Raw genomic sequence first — 18,291 nt, 5'->3', positions numbered from 1 at the left:
AAAATCTTGTGTTTAGTCAGTATTTCGTCCACAGAAGATGGGGATGAGTTTTAGTAACTGGTTGTATGTTTGAGGCAGGATCTTAAGATTTTGTTGAATCGCTCATTTGGTCATTTCATTTGCAAGAGGCAACAAAAAATTAGGGTTAAACACAAAATTATCTTTAGTAACATTATTATAAATACACTGGTTTGGACAACGTATAAATAAAATCTTGCAAAAGCTCCTGCACTACGGCAAAAGCATTTAGAATTTATCCAGAAAACTTTTAGCAGCCTTACTGCAACAAAACAAGTTTTCAAAAACATTACCACTGACAAACGCTTGCAGGTCAGGAATATATTTCTGCTTGTAAAAGCATGCAACCATTAATCACTTCCTTCATTGTAAGGATGTCAAAGGTCAAAGTCAACAGCCGGCAGACATCAGCTGCATTACCAACGTCTGTGCGACCCTGAACTGATGATATGTAAAGAAGATACTGAAGTGAGGGAAAATAAGGGCTGCATGGAGAGTTTTCCTCCTCTTCGTCAGACTCTGAATTACACTTAGGAGTAATAATTTTCAACCACTCACCCTTCAGAACAGTTAGAGATGCCGAGCCTCTCAGGCTCAGTTTGACTGATATTAGTCAAATTGCGTCATGCGCTTTTAAAGATGACTCTCTTTAACTGCAAGAGGGTGTTGAAAATAGAAGCGTTGAGCTTCAAAGGAAGCTCTCTCCTCCAAGGTCATCTCATGTTTTAACTCCAATTTCAATACTTTATGAGCGTGACTGTGATTAAAATGATGGGGTCAGCTTTCTGATATATTACAACAGAGCAGCCAATGAGGTAAAGCCAGTTAATAAATTCTTTTTCAAATTGAGACTGCTGGAGTTCACATGGGAAAGACAACTTTCAGCTCCTTGAAATGTGGACAGTCTCCTGGATTTAGCAAACAGGACAATAAGTTGTAGGCAGTTAACTGGAAATCCACTGATGTCTGACTACCTAATACTGAGATCATGGCTCTGTGGGTACCCCTCCATGTGTTACAGGACTCTTTACTCTTCTCAGATATCTGGACTCACTGTCCTGCTGCAGAATGTTTGGGACTGATCAAAAGACTCCCTGAAGTCATTCCACAAATAATAATATTCCATAATCTTTTAAACACTAACCATAAACATTCATGTACATTTTACTGATCTTCTTTAATGGCCACCTGCAATGAGCCAATGCTGGGGTTCACATGCTGTATCAAATTTCGACTTGGCCATAGGTGTGAATCGGAGTGTGAATGGTTGTCTGTCTGTCTGTGTTAGCCCTGTGACATTCTGGTGACCTGTGCAGAGTGTACCCCACCTCTTGCCCTGTAGCAGCTGGGATAGGCTCCAGCCCACCTGTGACCGTGAATTGGATAAGCAGAAGAGGATGGATGGATGGATGGATGGATGGATGGATAATTGGGCACAGTGTGGGCACAATCACAGTAAAATGAGCTGATGGCTCGTTTGATACCTCTACTTAAATATACAACTGGCTAATCCCATATTGGGCTAATTCCAGCTTGCCCACAATCGCTGAGTGTCTGCAAGCCCCTCCAACCTCCAACCATCTCCAACCCAGCTCTTACTTTCTTATTTACTGTGTTGGACTTACAGCTGCTGTTTTTGAAGCTGCTCTTTTCTAAGCTCTTTTGCTGCTGCTCTCCCTGCCTATAGCATTCAACATGTGCATGAAGATGGGAAGTCCCAGAACAGAGACATATCACCAAATATAACTTATTTCAGATTGACATAAGAAAAAAAAATCTGCTTTTGACTATAGTGGTCCTGACTGAACTGAACTTAATGCAAGGCCCGAGATTAAGTTATCCCTGTCTTTGTACCCTCGAACACGAATGTCCTTTGTAACAAACAGGCTGTTCTGACTTTGCTTTAAAATGAGATGTTTTAAGATTCACAAACTATACAATAAAATCCAGCAACTCACTATCATCCATATAAGGTAAGCTTGAAAAAAACAAAACAAAACAAAACAAAAACTCCCCCAAGAGCCATAAAATTACCCACTTAACCACTGGCATAAGGAAGCTCCAGGGTGCACAGAGATGATATCCAGAGGAATGCTGGGGAAGGAGGACCAAAGGAGCAAAGGCACCTCAAGGAGGAAAAGAGGGAGGAGAAGAAATAAACAGCTGCAAAAGCTCAATGAATGCTTAACCTATATGGATATTATATATATTTTCCGATTGGCTTTTTGCATATTTGAACACACAAGATACTTTTTCTTTTTATACAAATATCACTTTCTTTATGAGATGATAGAAGTTAGGTAAGTGTTTGTCAATTTTTTCTTTGTTCTGTTTACCTCACTGAATGGAGGAAAAATATCTGCATTTGGCAGCCATAGCACACGTCACACTCAGTCCATGATATTGTAACTGGCTGTGTTCTGTTGATCCTGGAAGGCTGTGGCTTTATAAGGGCTGGGTGCAGCAAGAAAAACGGCACAGAATTTGAATGAGTCTCGACTGTCTATGGCCTGGAACATTTAGATAGAGATTTAAAAGCTGGGAATTGAGGATAAGACTGTTTTCAGAGTGACGCCACTGCTTCTCAGGCAAGTTTCCATAGAGGACTGGCCATGTATTAACATAACTGCTCACAACCATTGTCATCAAAGAGTCTATGATTTAAAGTGGACATCCACAATTCTGCTATATACACAGGGGTGATAATTAAAGGAAAACCAAACAAAAATTGTCTCAGTGAGATTGTGAGCCAGCTTCAATGCCTCTTGACACTAATGTACCAAGTCTGTCCATCACTCCCGCAACCATCGGGATAAAAATGTTTCATCTCTGGACAAAGTTGATCTGTGGAACAACTCTGTATTGATCAACACTGACATTAACTGTTGATAAATTTTCAAACAGTGGTGAGGTGGATCTTATTTCTTGAATCCAGCTACAAATTTGTACAGTGCTGTGTTCTATATATTAATTTATACACATTATCTACAAGTTAACAATCACCAGCTCAATATCAACTCTGACAAAGTCAGAGTAACTGAACCCAGAGTTCTGAGTTTTGGTCTTTTAAATTTCTGGTTCCTTTTTTCTAAAACTGCTTACAGTTTATTTTTCATGTATGTTCATTAGTATTTTGAGTCTAAGTTATCAATTTCAGTGCTTGGTTGTATTAGAGTTTAGTTGTTCCTTCAGATGTTTTTTCTATTCTGCCCTCCAGCATCAAGTTCTCCTGTGTTCAGTGTTCCAGTTATTCATTTCCTATCTTATTTTGGTAATCATGTGTCACCTGTGGTTTGCATTTTGTTTTACTTCCTTTGTGTCATCAACCTCGATTAGTTTCACCTGTGCCTCATTTCCCCAGCTGTGTCTAATTCCTTTGATTGGCCTGTGTGTTGTGTGTGTGTGTGTATGAGTTTGTAAGTCCTGTGTTTAGGTCCTTCCTGTACCCCCTGTGACAGGAAACCCATGCAGACACAGGGAGAAGATCTAAACGCCACACATAAAGGCTCCAGCTAACCACGAGATTCAAACCAGGAACTTCAGTCTACATTACCTCTGAGGCCACAGTGCTAACCACTGCACCAGTGTACCACCCACCCCTACTGTGGATGTAGAGTCACTGAGAAAGACAGAGGACCGGCTGATGCTCCTGTATCTCACTATATACATAATCCAACCCCAAAAAACAAGCATCAGTGAAAGAACTGAAAAACATTCAATTTATAATATGGGAGGTTGAGACGAACAGCACTGTTACCCTGAACACCTGAAATAAGCCTCCTTCTCCTGGGAAAAACTCATACAAATTCATACCAGCTCTGCTGCCCCCCCACCACCCCTCCCCTTTCTCTCTCCAAAGGCAAATTAACATTAAATAACACATACATGAATCCTAATCCTCCCTCTTCCTCTCTCTCTCTGGTCAAGTTATCATTGGGGAGCGCTCTGTCACATCCATACATATCTGTCTGAAACCTCTCCCTCCCTTTTCTCTCTCTTTCTCTGGACAAATTAACATTGCTAAGCACTCATGCACATTCAAACATGTCCCTACATCCCCTGCCTCGCTTTCTTTCCATCTCTCTAGGCAAATTAACATGGGAGAACAAACACCTTTGTCCTGATTCCTTTCTTTTCTCTCTTGCTCTTTTTCACTGTGTGGTCAAATTAACTTTAGGAATCACTAAGAAATTCATTTAAACTCTCACTTTTCTTCTATGCCTATCCATGTTTAGTTTCTACCGCTTTTCTTTCTCTTCAGACAAAATGATATCGATGACCATTTATATGTCCTTTCTATCCATCTCCTGTTTAGAGGATAGGGGGGACTAGGTTAGAGGTTTGCAGAATGTCAAAGAAAAAAAATGGGGGAATAAAAACCTCAAATGTGGAACTTCAATTAATTTAAAGCCCCCACCCATCCATCAGCTGCACCAATCAGTCAAGAATAAATCCGCGGCAGATCTAATTACGGTGCCGTCTCCGAAGACCCCGGCTGCCGCGAAGCCAATCTTCAACTCCTTGTTTGAACAGGCTGATGAACTAAGGGACTCGATGGATATCAAGTCATTTTGTTTAATTTATAAATGGATTTTCCCCTAATACTTAAATTATCATCAGCATGAGAGAGAGAGAGAGAGAGAGAGAGAGAGAGAGAGAGAGGGAGGGAGCGTGACCACAGTGAAAAACATTTGGAAGGTAAAAAGTCTTGAACATGTGGTGCAGGAGAGGATGGAGGGATAAATGGATGGAGGAGACAAGGCAAAGAATCTCAATGAGGAATGTGTCCTTTCCCAGTTTACAGCAGTGATGGCTCTACACTGTGTTGAATCAATTTATTCAAACATTCAACAAACGATAGAAGATGGCATCAAGGTTAGAGAATGTTAGTGAGAAATGGGTTGTAACCAAGGAGAAGCCTCCAGACTGAAAAATGAAGCCAATACAGAAGCACCAAAAACTGCAGTTCCTCTCACTGACACTGTGAGGCGAGTCCAAAAGCAACCCCCATGGACTCCCATGCTTAAATACCCAACTTAACAAAATTAAAAACACGTTTACAGTCTTGAGCAGCTATTTTTTCCTGGATGCTGCACCTTGGTAACAAGATTCTGACTTCCTGTCTCAAACATCCAGACGTGAGACCCTTTAGATATTCCACCAAGGCTAACACTTCCAGCTCAATCTGCCACCTACAATTTGACTGATATATTAAGCCATTTAAATGCTCCTTGATGCCATTTCAATTTCGTTCAATAAGTCTGTTTAAGTCGCCACTTAAATTTCATCCAGCTTCAACTTTGTTTCCTGAAAAATCAAATGCAAAAGTGTTATCTGCAAACTTTTCAAGAGGATATGGAGGCATTCTGGGTCAAAAGTATTGAGTTGTCAGTGTTAGTCAAAGTCATTGCAATTCTCCTTTGGTTTTATCAAAGTCAGTCATGAATCTCTTAGAAAGGACAGCCTGTTGTAAATTTCATTTTTCAAGTCCCTTGTACTCGTATGGATGACTTAACTTTGATGCCTACGTACTTCACAGCTGTCATAACTTTCCTTCTGTTTTAACCTTTGTTACCTCTGTTCTTAGCTTGAGGGTCTTTGCTAAAACTGCCCTGGATGACAAATAAAAGTTTCCCAATTTAATTCCGCTTTTCCCTGTTTACCTACCTGGTTCTGGGGTCTCAGAGTGTGACGACGAAGAAGCCGAAGATGCCCCGTCTTCGTTGACTGCTCCCTGGGATAGAGACATCCCTCGGCCTGGAGGGAGCTTCATACCGAGCTGCTCTGCCATCTCCACGTGATCGCCGGGGTGGATGTAGTCAAACACACTGCTGCCAGTGAGCTCCACCTGCAGAAATAATGAGAGTTGTTAAAAATCATCCTTTGTCCCACAAACCACTTTCCTGTTGCTGAAAAACACTGTTCACTCAAATTTCAAATATGGCGCCTACGGAGACGAAATGGTGGTTGGTTTTTGGAGAGTCTGCAAATTGTTAATTGCTGACATTTTGCTCTTTAGGGTGTCATCTTCATCTTTACTTGCTGACCTTTCTTCTTCCTCCTCCTATTCTACAGCTTATTGTGTCCTCTTTCTCCTCCACCCTTCAGATGAAGGGCTATATTTTAATCTATATTTCCCTGAAAAAGCAAAAAGCATTGAACATGCATTGAAAGTCTGCTGTAGATGGAGTTATTGAGCAAGTAGAGAAAGGAAGCAATTAGGGGTCTCACTTAATAGGAAAATCTCTTGGAAAAGCCAAATGGATCAGTTTGCTGCAAAATATTCAGGCTTAATGATTACTACTCTTCTTTTTATTTTCTCTTCTCTCCATTGTATTTCATTGGTAAGGGACCATATTAAGTAAACGTGGCACCATTTGAGTTGCTGTACTAGAGTTAGGTCATTTTCATCTGCAGTCCCTCTGCAGATTATCATTAAAATACAGACAAGGCAACAAACATAATAGTAAATTACATTTCGTAGCACATCACACACACAATCACGCGCACACCATGCCAGCACCAAGCGAACAGCTGCTAGTATTTCTCCACTGAAATGCTCAGCAGAAATAAATTTAATAGATAGTATACGACAAACTACATTGGCCAACACAAAGCACTGTTTAATTTAATAAAAGAATCATGACTTTAAAAAAACCCCAAATTGTTTCTTTTTATACAATTAATTAATTATTATTTTGTTTTTTTATTGTCAAGTGGAATATATGTGAGTACTGATGTTACAATTGACCTAAAAACAGAGTTGGAAGTAACATATAACAAAACAGGTTCATAAATCATTAAATAAATGCATAATAAAGGAAATAAGTTCTTGAGGAAAACCATGTAAACATGTAGTTACCAATCAAAGTGCATTTGACTTAAAAAAAAATGTGTTACTGTCTATCTTAAGTGTTCTTTCTAGGAACGATTACTTAAGCTTATATGTTAAATATTATGTACACAGTTCATTTGTTGAGGCATGTCAAAAAAAAAAAAATACCAAGGTCAGCCACAAGCCGAGCAGATTACTGCCCAGATCAGCTTGTGGCTCAATTTGGCGTAAATGTGGCAAATCGATTAATTTAGCTGACTCACAGTTGCTGCACACTTGCAAGGTACTCTGCAACCCACCTCCACCTGCGCTGTGTCCGACTATCAGTGTCACATCTGTTGTCATTTATGCTTGTTTTGCTCTGGGCTGGGGGGGGGCTTCTTGCTACCCTCCCCTTTTCAAGCTTTCCATTTAGGGCAGGGAAGTTACAGAACAAAGCCACCAAGTATAAATTACTGCAAACAGAAAGAGTTCCCGGCAGCACCGTGGCGTGGTGATTAGCACTGCTACCTCACAGCGAGAAGGCTGGGGCCTTTCTGTGTGGAGCTTACATGTTCTCCCCGTGTTTGTGTGGGTTTTCCCACTGCTGAAATATCATCCTTTGATAATATTTCTGGACTGCATTGGCCCACAAAGCCAGTAAAATATGAGTGGAACACCATGAAGAGTAGGATAGCTCAGAAGCTTACATTCATTTGACAGAATGGGCTCAAAATTTGAATATTGTTTTTGATTGGTTTTCCTATTTAAAATTGCACCATCTCTCGCTCACCAATCAAATCAATGCATATTGCTGTAAGAAAGTTATACAAGTTATTACGTTTCTAACAGGCAAGCTAACACCTCCACCCCTCTCTCTTTCATCCCGTCTCTCCTGCTCGCTCTCCTCCTCTCATCCTGCTTCTCTAATCCGTCCCTTGTCAGCCGTGGAGAATCAGCAGCATTTTGTCTTTCTTATGGAAATGGAATAAATAAGCTCCCTCTTATTAAATAAATACAGAGTCCCTTCACCTTAAAGACTCTCATTAGTGGCGATGGCAGCGGATTTGTCTTCGTTAATTGGGGATGAGACGAGCGAGCGCCGTCTAAAAACCACAGCGTTACGCTACACACAAACACACATGCACACACAGCGGTGCTTACAAAGGAAAAACACACACCTTGCACAAACAGATTCATGTCAAGGTTAGAAATGCGCAAACACTTTTTTTGTGTAGCACACATGTGCACACACACACACACACACACACGTAATGAGGTACACAAGTTTCGGAGGTGCGATGGTTGTGTTCTGCCATTTACTGCGTGCGTTTTCATTTGTAGCATATCAAAAAGATTGCGCACATTTATTTCCACATGCTAATCTGGTTATGTATGTTTGTGTGTGTGTTCAGGGTTTTTTTGGGGGTCCACTGGGACAAAGGGGATTACATGGGTGTAATCCCTTTAATAAGAAATCCCTTTAAGGCAATTTAGTCCCCTCATAAAGTCTCATCTGGAGCAGAAAGTGATGATTAAGAAATGAGGCTGATCACTGAATAACATACACACACACATTCAGACCCTGGTGCACCATGGGAGTTAGTGTTCATGTTTACACATTACAGTGCTAATTGGATCTACATTGTTCTTCCTTGCAATAACACGCTGACTTTTAATCAATTAAAACTTGGCATAACTATTTTACATAAAGTCACTGGTGGAGCTAATTACACAGAGGAAACAATGTAGAAAAGAAATTAGACATTCTGACACTTGCTGCAACAACACTTTAAAATAATTATCATGCAGCAGACCGAGAAATAACACATTACTGTAGACAAGTATGTGTCAGTTTGAAGCGCAAATTGAGCACAGATACGACATGAGGGTAATGCCACTTTTTTTTAATCTAAATAAAACCTTAAAACAGTCGAAGTCTGATTTAACACTGGAAGTACAGAAAGGAGATGGAATTACATAATATGTTCATATATGAGCTAAAACTGTCAGGTGATGTAAGATAATGACAATTCAGTAAAAATCATTAAATTTAAGTGGAAGTGCTAAAAGCTCCACACACACAGGTTGTTGACCCTTCTCAGAAGAAAGTACTGATAATGCTGCGTGTGGTTTAGACAAGGGAGCTGCCTGTGGACAGAGCAGCGCACATTACGCCCACCTGATGCAGGTAGATGCTACTGTTAGCTGCACCGCTCACACACTGGTGGAATCTGGCACAGACTTTGCGATAGGAAGCTGGCAGATCAAAAACATATAAGCTTACCTGACTCGTTTGGACATTTGAGTTCTCACCTCTATCGGTTCAGATCATTATGCTAAGAAAAATGTTCCAACTGACACAAAATGAAAGAATCCAGGCCAACGCAGAAGCTGAAGGCTCCCACAAATTTTGAATGTATTCACTTGAAACTGATGCACAGATTAAAACAATGCCAATTAAAAATGTAGAATTTCTTCAGTGCTAATTTCTAAGTGGCTTAAGCTATAAGCAGATACCTTTACTCTACATTCATTATACTATCATGTGAAAGGGCACCAGGAAAGGAAACTAACATCTGTCTGTATGTTTCTGTCTCAGTGCCACCGTGCCAAAATGCAATATGTTTCCTTGGCGGATAAAGTGACTCCTGATTTAACACACACACACAGTTTGTGCCAGTTTCTGTTTTTTTTTTTTTTTTTTTTTTACCAAAGCTTGTGCTGAAGATGTATGGCAACCTACGTTTTTTAATCAGCTGGGAACCTTGGCAACAGCAACCTCTATACATCAAGTTATCCTTCCAGCTTTCCACATACAGAGGTTGGCCAAGTGATTTAATACCATTAAACATGTTTTTCTCTTTTACCTAATAACTTGGGTATAAGGGATAGCAAGGTGTGCCCAAATTCAGCATACACAGTAGGTTTCCAGTGTTGAAATCCATCTGAGACATAAAAATGTCCAAGTGGAGTTTGTCTGGACCATAGATTTCCACCATAAACAAAATCATAAACAAAGAGAAGGGAAATTTGGCACATTAAAGCTGTCTGGGACTCAAGGTGCATAAACTATGACAAAAGTGGGCATTTACATTTGTTAAAATGTCCAGTAATGCATCACGTTCAGTCAGCGCTGCTCTATAAAGATGGTGGGGTAGTCAGAGTTCAGCCCGAGACCTTTATCAAAATAGGCTTCCTCTTTTCCATCTACCCATTATGTATTATTTGAAAAGGATGGACAACAGATACACGAACATAAAGCACGTCCCCTGTATCAAAGCTGGTTCAGGTCACTCAGGCACACGCAGGAAAAGCAGGACTTGAAATGGACTGGAAATGACAAAGGGACACATCCGACTTATGTGATTCCACCGGAACAGCGTTCCATCTTCAGGGAATTTTTAACCTCTCCTTTACCGAAAAACAAAGAAATGATTCAAACCACTGATAAAGAACACAATATTGATATCTGGTGTTAAACAAACTGAGGGATGTGTTGGCGGAGTTGTGACCTCAGCGTAAAAAAAAAAAAAAAAAAAAAAAAAATCAGCACTCCCGTCAGACTCAGTATGAATTTTGACATTGTTTGTCTGCTTTAGATAAAACTTATTAAAGCACAACAGAGACGCTGGCTTTATCGCTTCACTCGCCCTCCCAGACAAGGACATCAAGTGACAAAAGACAATAAGAATGACGGTGATAACCGTGTCAAATGAGCACGGAGTGAGTGAGAAAGTGTTTTGCGAATGAATCCAAATGTTAAGCGAGTGTGTTCGTGCGAATCAAAGCGCGTGTGTGTGTGTGTGTGTTTATATTCGTCCTTCCTCATCCTTATCAGTCCCTTCTCCATATTTTAGGACGTGGGTATGTATGATGGAAGAGGCTGCTGTCAGCTGTAATTACTGCAGAGACTTGTATGCGCTGCACACTGTTCAGCTGTGTGAAGCCTATATTTAAAACAGAAAACCATAAAGTCCAAGTGGAGGTCTCTGTAAAACACGAGTTTCCCAATCAATTAGACTTTCCTCAGCTATTAGTTGGTGGGCTAGGGCAGGGGTCAGGGTTAGGGGTAATAAAAGTGATTCATAACGCTGTCTCTTTTACTGAGGTCATGGAGCAAAGAAGCAAAGGGCTGTTTTTCCATAAACTTCTAGGCAAGCACACCTCTTTTTTGCTCCCTGCTAGTTATTACAAAAAATGCAGTTTCAAGGTGCTTCCACTCTGGGTTGGTGCTCCTCTAACACAATGTGTCCAAACTGCATTATTTGATGGTCAAATTTAACTTAAGGGCAACTCGATTTTCCCTGCTAAAACAAAGAAATGACCTTCGGATTCTGATTGAATAAATGAACTAAAATAAAGTTCTAGATCGTAACATTTCTCTCAGTCTCTTTAAACAATGCCAAACTGTCGACCAACCAGCATTCACCTCAGCCTGTGTGACAAAACCATGAGCCATTAAGAGTGAATTACAAAGCCGGTCTAGCCCTCATAACTTTTCACCACCATTAAATAAACCTCCAGCTCAGAGCACGAGAAATAAAAAGAGACATTTCTTGAGTTTCATTGTGAAAGGCACAGCACTGGCAACCTAAACAACAAACAAAAGACATGAAAACTGAAGCGTTGAATTCCCATTAATCACATTCTCACTCTCTGTATCACATTTTAATTACTATGGCAACATTTTAAAACCACACACACATGCAGAGAGAGAGACAGAGAGAGAGAGAAGCACACACACACACGCACACACCTCAAAACAGTATAAAACCTCTGTGTGACTTTGTAAAGTACTAATCAAATAAATTGATGTTGGCTCGCAGGGTTCAGAATTAATTACAGCATTAAACATTAGCTAAGTGGGGTAATATTCCAAGTTTGATAGTGCATAATTACTCTGCTGTTAATGATTCATGGGGCGTCGGCCTCCGTTAGAGGCGAGGAGCGAGGAGAAATGATGGACACGAGCTCAAGTGTCAAAAAACTGCAAATTAACTTAATTTCCTCTTTAAACGATAGAAATGTTTTAGATTCTTTCTGAAATCTTGGCTTTTTCACTTGGAGCTTTTGAAATGTTTAATTAAGCTGAATAATATAACTTAGACACAGAAACATAAGCATCAGCAGCAAAAGAGATAAAAAAAAAATCAAATGTAATGCTTTAGTAGCCATAAGCAACTTAATAATGTATGAACTATGGAAAAAAAGAAGAAAATAAAGCTCATAATATAACACAGAAAGGTTATAAATACTTATGGACACACACATAAAAAGTAAACCCAGCAAAGGGACAGAGATACCATAAAATAATATCTGGCACCTGCAAAGAATAATACAATATAAAATTTGCACTTGAATGGGATGAAGCGAATGGAATCAGGTGAAAAATGATTTATTTATTTGAATGATCCTATTCTGATTTGTCCACTATAAAAAGTGAAGACATGCCCTGCTGTTTTTAGCCTACCACGCTTATTTAAACTGGCTGGGCTGTGGTTCCTGCAGGAGCCGTGGGAACTTTAAGCTCTCAAAATTCCAGGTTGATTCCAAGTGAAAACTTAGTCTTGATGTTAATTTCTTTCTTCTGTATTTTCTTTTTGCACAATTTTTCTCTTTTCACTTGATTCTTGGTGCCAAAATCTTGATTGTGTATAAAGTTTTTGCATCTCATTTTTGTAGATTTGCTTGAGTTAATCTATGTGTGCATTTAGTCTGTGCTCAAGAGTGTTTAATATTCATAAGGACAAGTGTGTTTTAGTGCATGATGTTTATACAGTATGGAGATTAATGTGTGACCACACTAAAAGTTCATATGTGTGTATGTGTTTGAGGATAAAGCCAGTTTAAAGCTGGCAGACTTGGTGTGTTATCAGTCAGATGAATGGGGACGACTCTATGCAGCACAAACACATACATGCCTGCACACATAAACACACCTCACACGCACACACAGAGCTGATATCCAAGACGCTTTCCTTGTCAACAGCTCAGAGGATGACAAATGAATGGTCCATTATGAACAGAGCCATGCTGTGTGTGTGTGTGTGTGTGTGTGTGTGTGTGTGTGTGTGTGTGTGTGTGTGTGTGTGTGTGTGTGTGTGTGTGTGTCAGTCAGGCCCTGATAGATGGTGATTTATTAGGTAAAACAAACCAGAACACTGAAGGCAATCACTTTACTGGGGGAGAGAGAGAGTGAGAGAGACAGAGGTGACTATATAGCACGATGAACAGTAAGAGGTGTCACAAAGGAGGAAGCTGTCTTACTTTTAGAGGTCTAAATAAATTATGGCACATCAGATATTCTCCTTGAAAGTTTGAATGGAATGAGTAGCAGTGTAGCATGGTCTTCCGCACAGAGCTGGATTATGTTTAAGCGTGTTGTTTGTAGCATTCATTTTGTTAGATTAGTGCAGTGTTTCTCAAACTGGGGGGCGCAGGGTCATGACAGGCGGGCCGGGAACGACCTGGGAGAAAAGTAATGCGGCACAAATGTTTAACGTCGGATTAATTCTCACGGCGGAACAGGGAAATTATGCTAGCATACGTTAGCAGGTAGTGACAGGCAAAAAGTTTCCAGGGTCTTTTGTACAAAGAGCCGTCGTGTCGGTTCAGCATCCAAGGCTTTGGAAAACACAAAGTTAGAATTGTGGTCTGATTTTTAATTCTTCTTGAACTCGTGCTACACTTGAATTAAAAAACAAAACAAAAAAATACACAAGCAAAACACTGTGTGTTCCCTACATGGACTTTCTCATCTACACTAACATGAAAAAGTCTTGAGTCGCCCCTCATGTCTTTATACACTTTGCCAGGAAACTGGTGCAACAATTTATTGAAACATGTGCAAACATACAATGAATACAGTACACGAGGCAAACAAAACACAAAATTTTAAGGAGCCTGAACATCAATATTTAGGTTACCCTTATTCTTCAATACAGCTGAACTCTCTGAGCCATAGCATATCATATCATACAGCTTTGTTTGTAAAGCACTTTAAAATGATCACAATGGACCAACGTGCTGTACAGAAGAACAAATAAAAGACATAATAAAGAACAACATACCAGCGCACACGAGTAAAAGAAATAAAACACGACAAGCACAACAACCACACAATAAAAAAAAAATCAAACAAAAATGAAGTAAATAAAATAAAATAAAGTCAACATCTCCCAATGTGTCAAAGGCCAAGGGGAAGAGATGGGTTTTACAAAGAGATTTACAAACAAACAGAGAATAGGCCTGTCTAATGTGCAAAGGCAGGACGGATTCACGTTCCTGTCTGAGCTTACAGTAAGATTAAGGTATTCTCAGGAGCAGCTGATCAGCTGACCTGAGAGCAGGTGGGTGTATAAGGACGTAGCAGCTCAGAGAGGTAGGGCGGGGACTTTAAAAACAAATAAAATGATTTGAAAATGAATCCTAAAACGTATGGGCAGCCAGTGGAGTGAGGCTAAAATGGGAGAAATATGCTCATATTTATGCGTGCCAGTTAAAAGATGTGCGGCAGCATTTTGTACCATCTGGAGATGAGCAATGGAGGAACCACTAACTTCCATATAAAATGCATTACAGTAATCCAGCAGAGCGGTGATAGAGGTGTGGATTGCTGTCTCAAAGTGTTGATTAGAAAGAAATGATTTTATTTTGGCCAGCTGCTTCAACTGGGAGCAGCTTGATTTAACCACTTGATCTGTCAAGCTTAAGCTCAGTGTCCACTTTAACCCCCCAGGTTGGCTCGATAAACTGGGCAAAGGAACCAGGTCCAAGTGGTGCCACCAAAAACCATCGCTTTTGTCTTTTTCTCAGTGAAATTTAAAAAGCTGAGAGACATCCAGGCCTTTATGCCATTTGAGCACCAATCAGATCATGCGTCATTCTTTTTAAGAGGGGCATAAACCTGACTATCGTCCCCTATAACAGTGGGATGAAATGCTGTGCTTCCTAAGTATGGAACCAACTGAGAGCAAATAGAGAGAGAAGAGAAGGGGCCCTAAAACTGAGTCCTGTGGGACTCCACACAAGAGAGGAGTGGAGGAGGATACACACTCACTGAGGCTGACAAAGAAAGTTTGATCTGAAACACTCCAGGGCTATGTCCTTGATGCCCACCCACTGCTCCAAATGAGAGAGAAAAATTTAATGATCCACTGTATCAAATGCAGCAGTTACATCTAAAAGTACAAGAATAACAGCCACCAGAGTCAGTAGATAAAAACATATTGTTTAAAAATTCTTAAAAAGAGTTGATTCAGTGCTGTGTAAGATTTTGAAACCAAACTGGGAAAGCTCTAGAACGCTATGCTCTTCCATTAAATGATCATAAACTATCTTCTCGAGGATTTTAGAAAGAAAGGGTAGTTTGGAGATATGCCTGTAGTTAGCGAGAACTGCGGGATCTAGAGCAGGTTTTTTAATCAGTTGAATTATTTAAAATTTTTCAGGAACACACCAGAGGACAGACTGCTATTAACAACTGCGAGAACAGTGTGGAAAAAAAAAAACCTTTAAATAGTTGAGGAGGGACAGCATCATTTGAAGAACCTGAGGGTTTCAAATGACCAACAATCTCCTGCAAACAAAGTCACAGGCTCAAAGTTGTCAAAGACAGCAGAGCAGGGAACAGAGACTGAGAGGTAATAAGCAGAAGGTGAGATTTAGGCCCTAGTGGAAGTGACACTATCAATAAAAAAGTGACGAAAGCTTTCACAAACAGCAGGAGAAGGCTCGCTGCAGACAGTCTGTGGGTCATTAAGATCCAAGTCAACAGTCTTAAACAAACACAAGGCTTGTGACAGTTTGACAGAATCATATCAGAGAAATGTTTTCTGATAATGATGCAAGAAGTCCATGATCATGATCATATTTAGGCATAGTTTCAGCCAGGAGATCAGAAAAGTTATTCACAAAGTCCTTTGGGAGGCTGATTAGACTACTGCAAACAACACTGTGTGAGAGCAACCCTGCTCCAACATGCTCAGTGCAAAGCTGGAGAATGAGGATGCTAACAATGGCTGCTTACATTTAAAGGGAATCTTAAAGATAGTTGCTGTTCCTTCTCCTTGGTCCGAAATCCACCGGGAGTTAAAATAGCAGCAATCATGGGGTAAAACGTCAGTTAGACTCGCCAACATTCAGCTACATCTCAGTCACACAGAGAAAATCCAGTCCTCAGGACGTGAAGAAATCCTCGAAGAAGTTTTGTTTGCTGATGATCTAGCATTTACCAGACCAATCCTGGCAGGAAGCGACGAATCTGCGTTGTTAACCATCCAAACCGGCCTCCAACCTCACCAGCTGACTGCTGCATTTACCCCAGCGGCGAGGGTGCTTACCCCAGAGAGGTGGAGCCAGGGTACCGCAGAGGTGAACTGGGATCCCTGACAGAAGTGGGGGCACAGTTTCGTGTCCAGCGTGATCCAACTTCACTAGGTTTTGGCGGAAAGTTGAAGATCTAGCAGTGTTTGGTTGATGCAGATGGTATTGCATAGTGGATCAAATCTGATAGTAATTTGTTTTGTGTTCATAATTCCATCAATTTTGACGTCATCCTGAACACCACGGGCTAAAATACAGCTCCAAACCATGACAGAGCCTCCATCGTGTTTTACAGATGGCTGTAGACACTCTGTCCTGACCTCCTCTGTACATATTGACAATGGTTTGAATGAAAACTTTCAAATTTGGATTCATCACTTCCTGCAGACCTGCAGCCACTGATTTTCAGTCAGTTCTTGTGTAATTTGCCATACATGAGCCTTTTCCTCTTGTTTCCCTTCCTTCCAACTAAATAGGAAAAAAGATATGTTTATATAATAGGCTGCTAATAACAAAGTGCCTAAAAATAGAACTTAAAATTGGTTTTGTTGTCTGTTACATGAACACTGCCAATGTGGCAACAGCAGGTTGTGGGATAGACAAAATGCACTAATGTGGAATTTATTCATGTTTCACTTGTATGAGAGAAAGGGCTCCAGTGATGTGGACCCCTCTCTTGGATTAATGGTATTGCAAGAAAATGTTTCCACCAAGATAAGAATGAAAGTTTGTAATGTCCTCATTTTTTTCCAAGTGGGCAGCATGGTGGTTTGCGCTGTTGCCTCACAGCGAGAAGGTCTGGGTTTGAATCCACTTTGGCCCGGGCCTTTCTGTGTGGAGTTTGCATGTTCTCCCCATGTTTACGTGGGTTTACTGTGTTGGCCCTGCGACAGGCTGGTGACCCGTACAGGGTGTACCCTGCCTCTCACCCTATGATAGGCTCCAGCCATTAGAAGACACATACACACTGAGCAGCTTCCACACACTGTGTGTTGGAAAACTCAACTGGGCTAAGATCCCATGCTAGCATGAATGCACGATTAAAGATAGGGCAGAGCTTTTCTTTAAATGTGCACACATTTACAATGGCCTTCCCTCTCTGTGTGTCTTTTACCATCTTTGTTATTGACATCAACCTAGTGGGATCACAATTTTATTCTGTGTGCGTGTCTGTGTGAAGCGAAAACCAGCCCTTTTCAAATCTATGATAAATCACTGGACACTGAGGAGTGTGTGTCTGTGTGTGTTTGAGACTATGTTGGCGTGTGTGTGGGTTTAACCTCCTGAGAGGGACTGAAAATAAGAGATCCTTCACCAAGATCAATACACACACACACACACACACACACACACACACACCAAGCATCCTCTGCCTCTTTGTCCCAAATCACTAAAGCTTCTTCAACTTGCTGACTTGTTAAACTGATAGCACACAAATGTGTGTGTGAGTGTTATAATGTTATTCATCATTTATCTCTTTTTTTCACTCTTTTTTTTTTAACTGACCCTCTCCTGTTGGGAGAGGGTCAGGTGGTGGAGTGATGACTGTAGGTGAGGTGCATTCTGGGTGCTTTGAGGAGTCACGGGATGGCGCACAGACTTAAGACTCAAACACACTATAAGACCAAATCACACACTTAAGCCTGCGGAGAGGGTGGGATATTTTTAACACACACACACACACACACACACACACACACACACACACACACACACACACACACACACACACACACACACACACACACACACACACACAGGATTAAATCACTCTTCTGGGTTTCATGTCACTGCATTGGTTCAGTGGAAATTTACAGCCAGACAGCAGGCTTTCCAGGGCCAGACACAGGGGCTCAGAGGACACACACACACATATATAAGCTTGTGCTGGCTGCAGGCTCTACCACACACATCACAAGACATTGTTACAGTTGCTACCGGTCACCACTAGAGGGCATCGAGCCACAGGAAAAAAAAGCTTTCCTCCAAAACTATTTGTGAGGACAATATTTCATCATGTTTATAAAAACAATGGGAAAGACTGTTAAAGTGGACACAGGTGTAGTGTAGCTCATACTTGTGCAGTATTCATGGTTGGCCTTTGGACCATATTCCTGAACATTAGAAAGAAA

General features: G+C 40.7%; 1 protein-coding gene across 1 annotated transcript in view; it reads right to left on the bottom strand.

The window, feature by feature from the left end:
- Positions 1-18,291, bottom strand: part of npas3 (neuronal PAS domain protein 3) — a 372,546-nt gene that overhangs the window by 60,193 nt on the left and 294,062 nt on the right. Inside the window, exon 6 of the mRNA XM_030718927.1 lies at positions 5,686-5,866. Coding sequence (XP_030574787.1) covers positions 5,686-5,866 — 181 coding nt within the window. The remainder of the gene's footprint in view (positions 1-5,685; positions 5,867-18,291) is intronic.

This window comes from Archocentrus centrarchus, chromosome 22 (genome assembly GCF_007364275.1).
Source record: "Archocentrus centrarchus isolate MPI-CPG fArcCen1 chromosome 22, fArcCen1, whole genome shotgun sequence".
NCBI classification, from domain to species: domain Eukaryota; kingdom Metazoa; phylum Chordata; class Actinopteri; order Cichliformes; family Cichlidae; genus Archocentrus; species Archocentrus centrarchus.
This window is presented reverse-complemented; position numbering and strand designations above follow the sequence as displayed.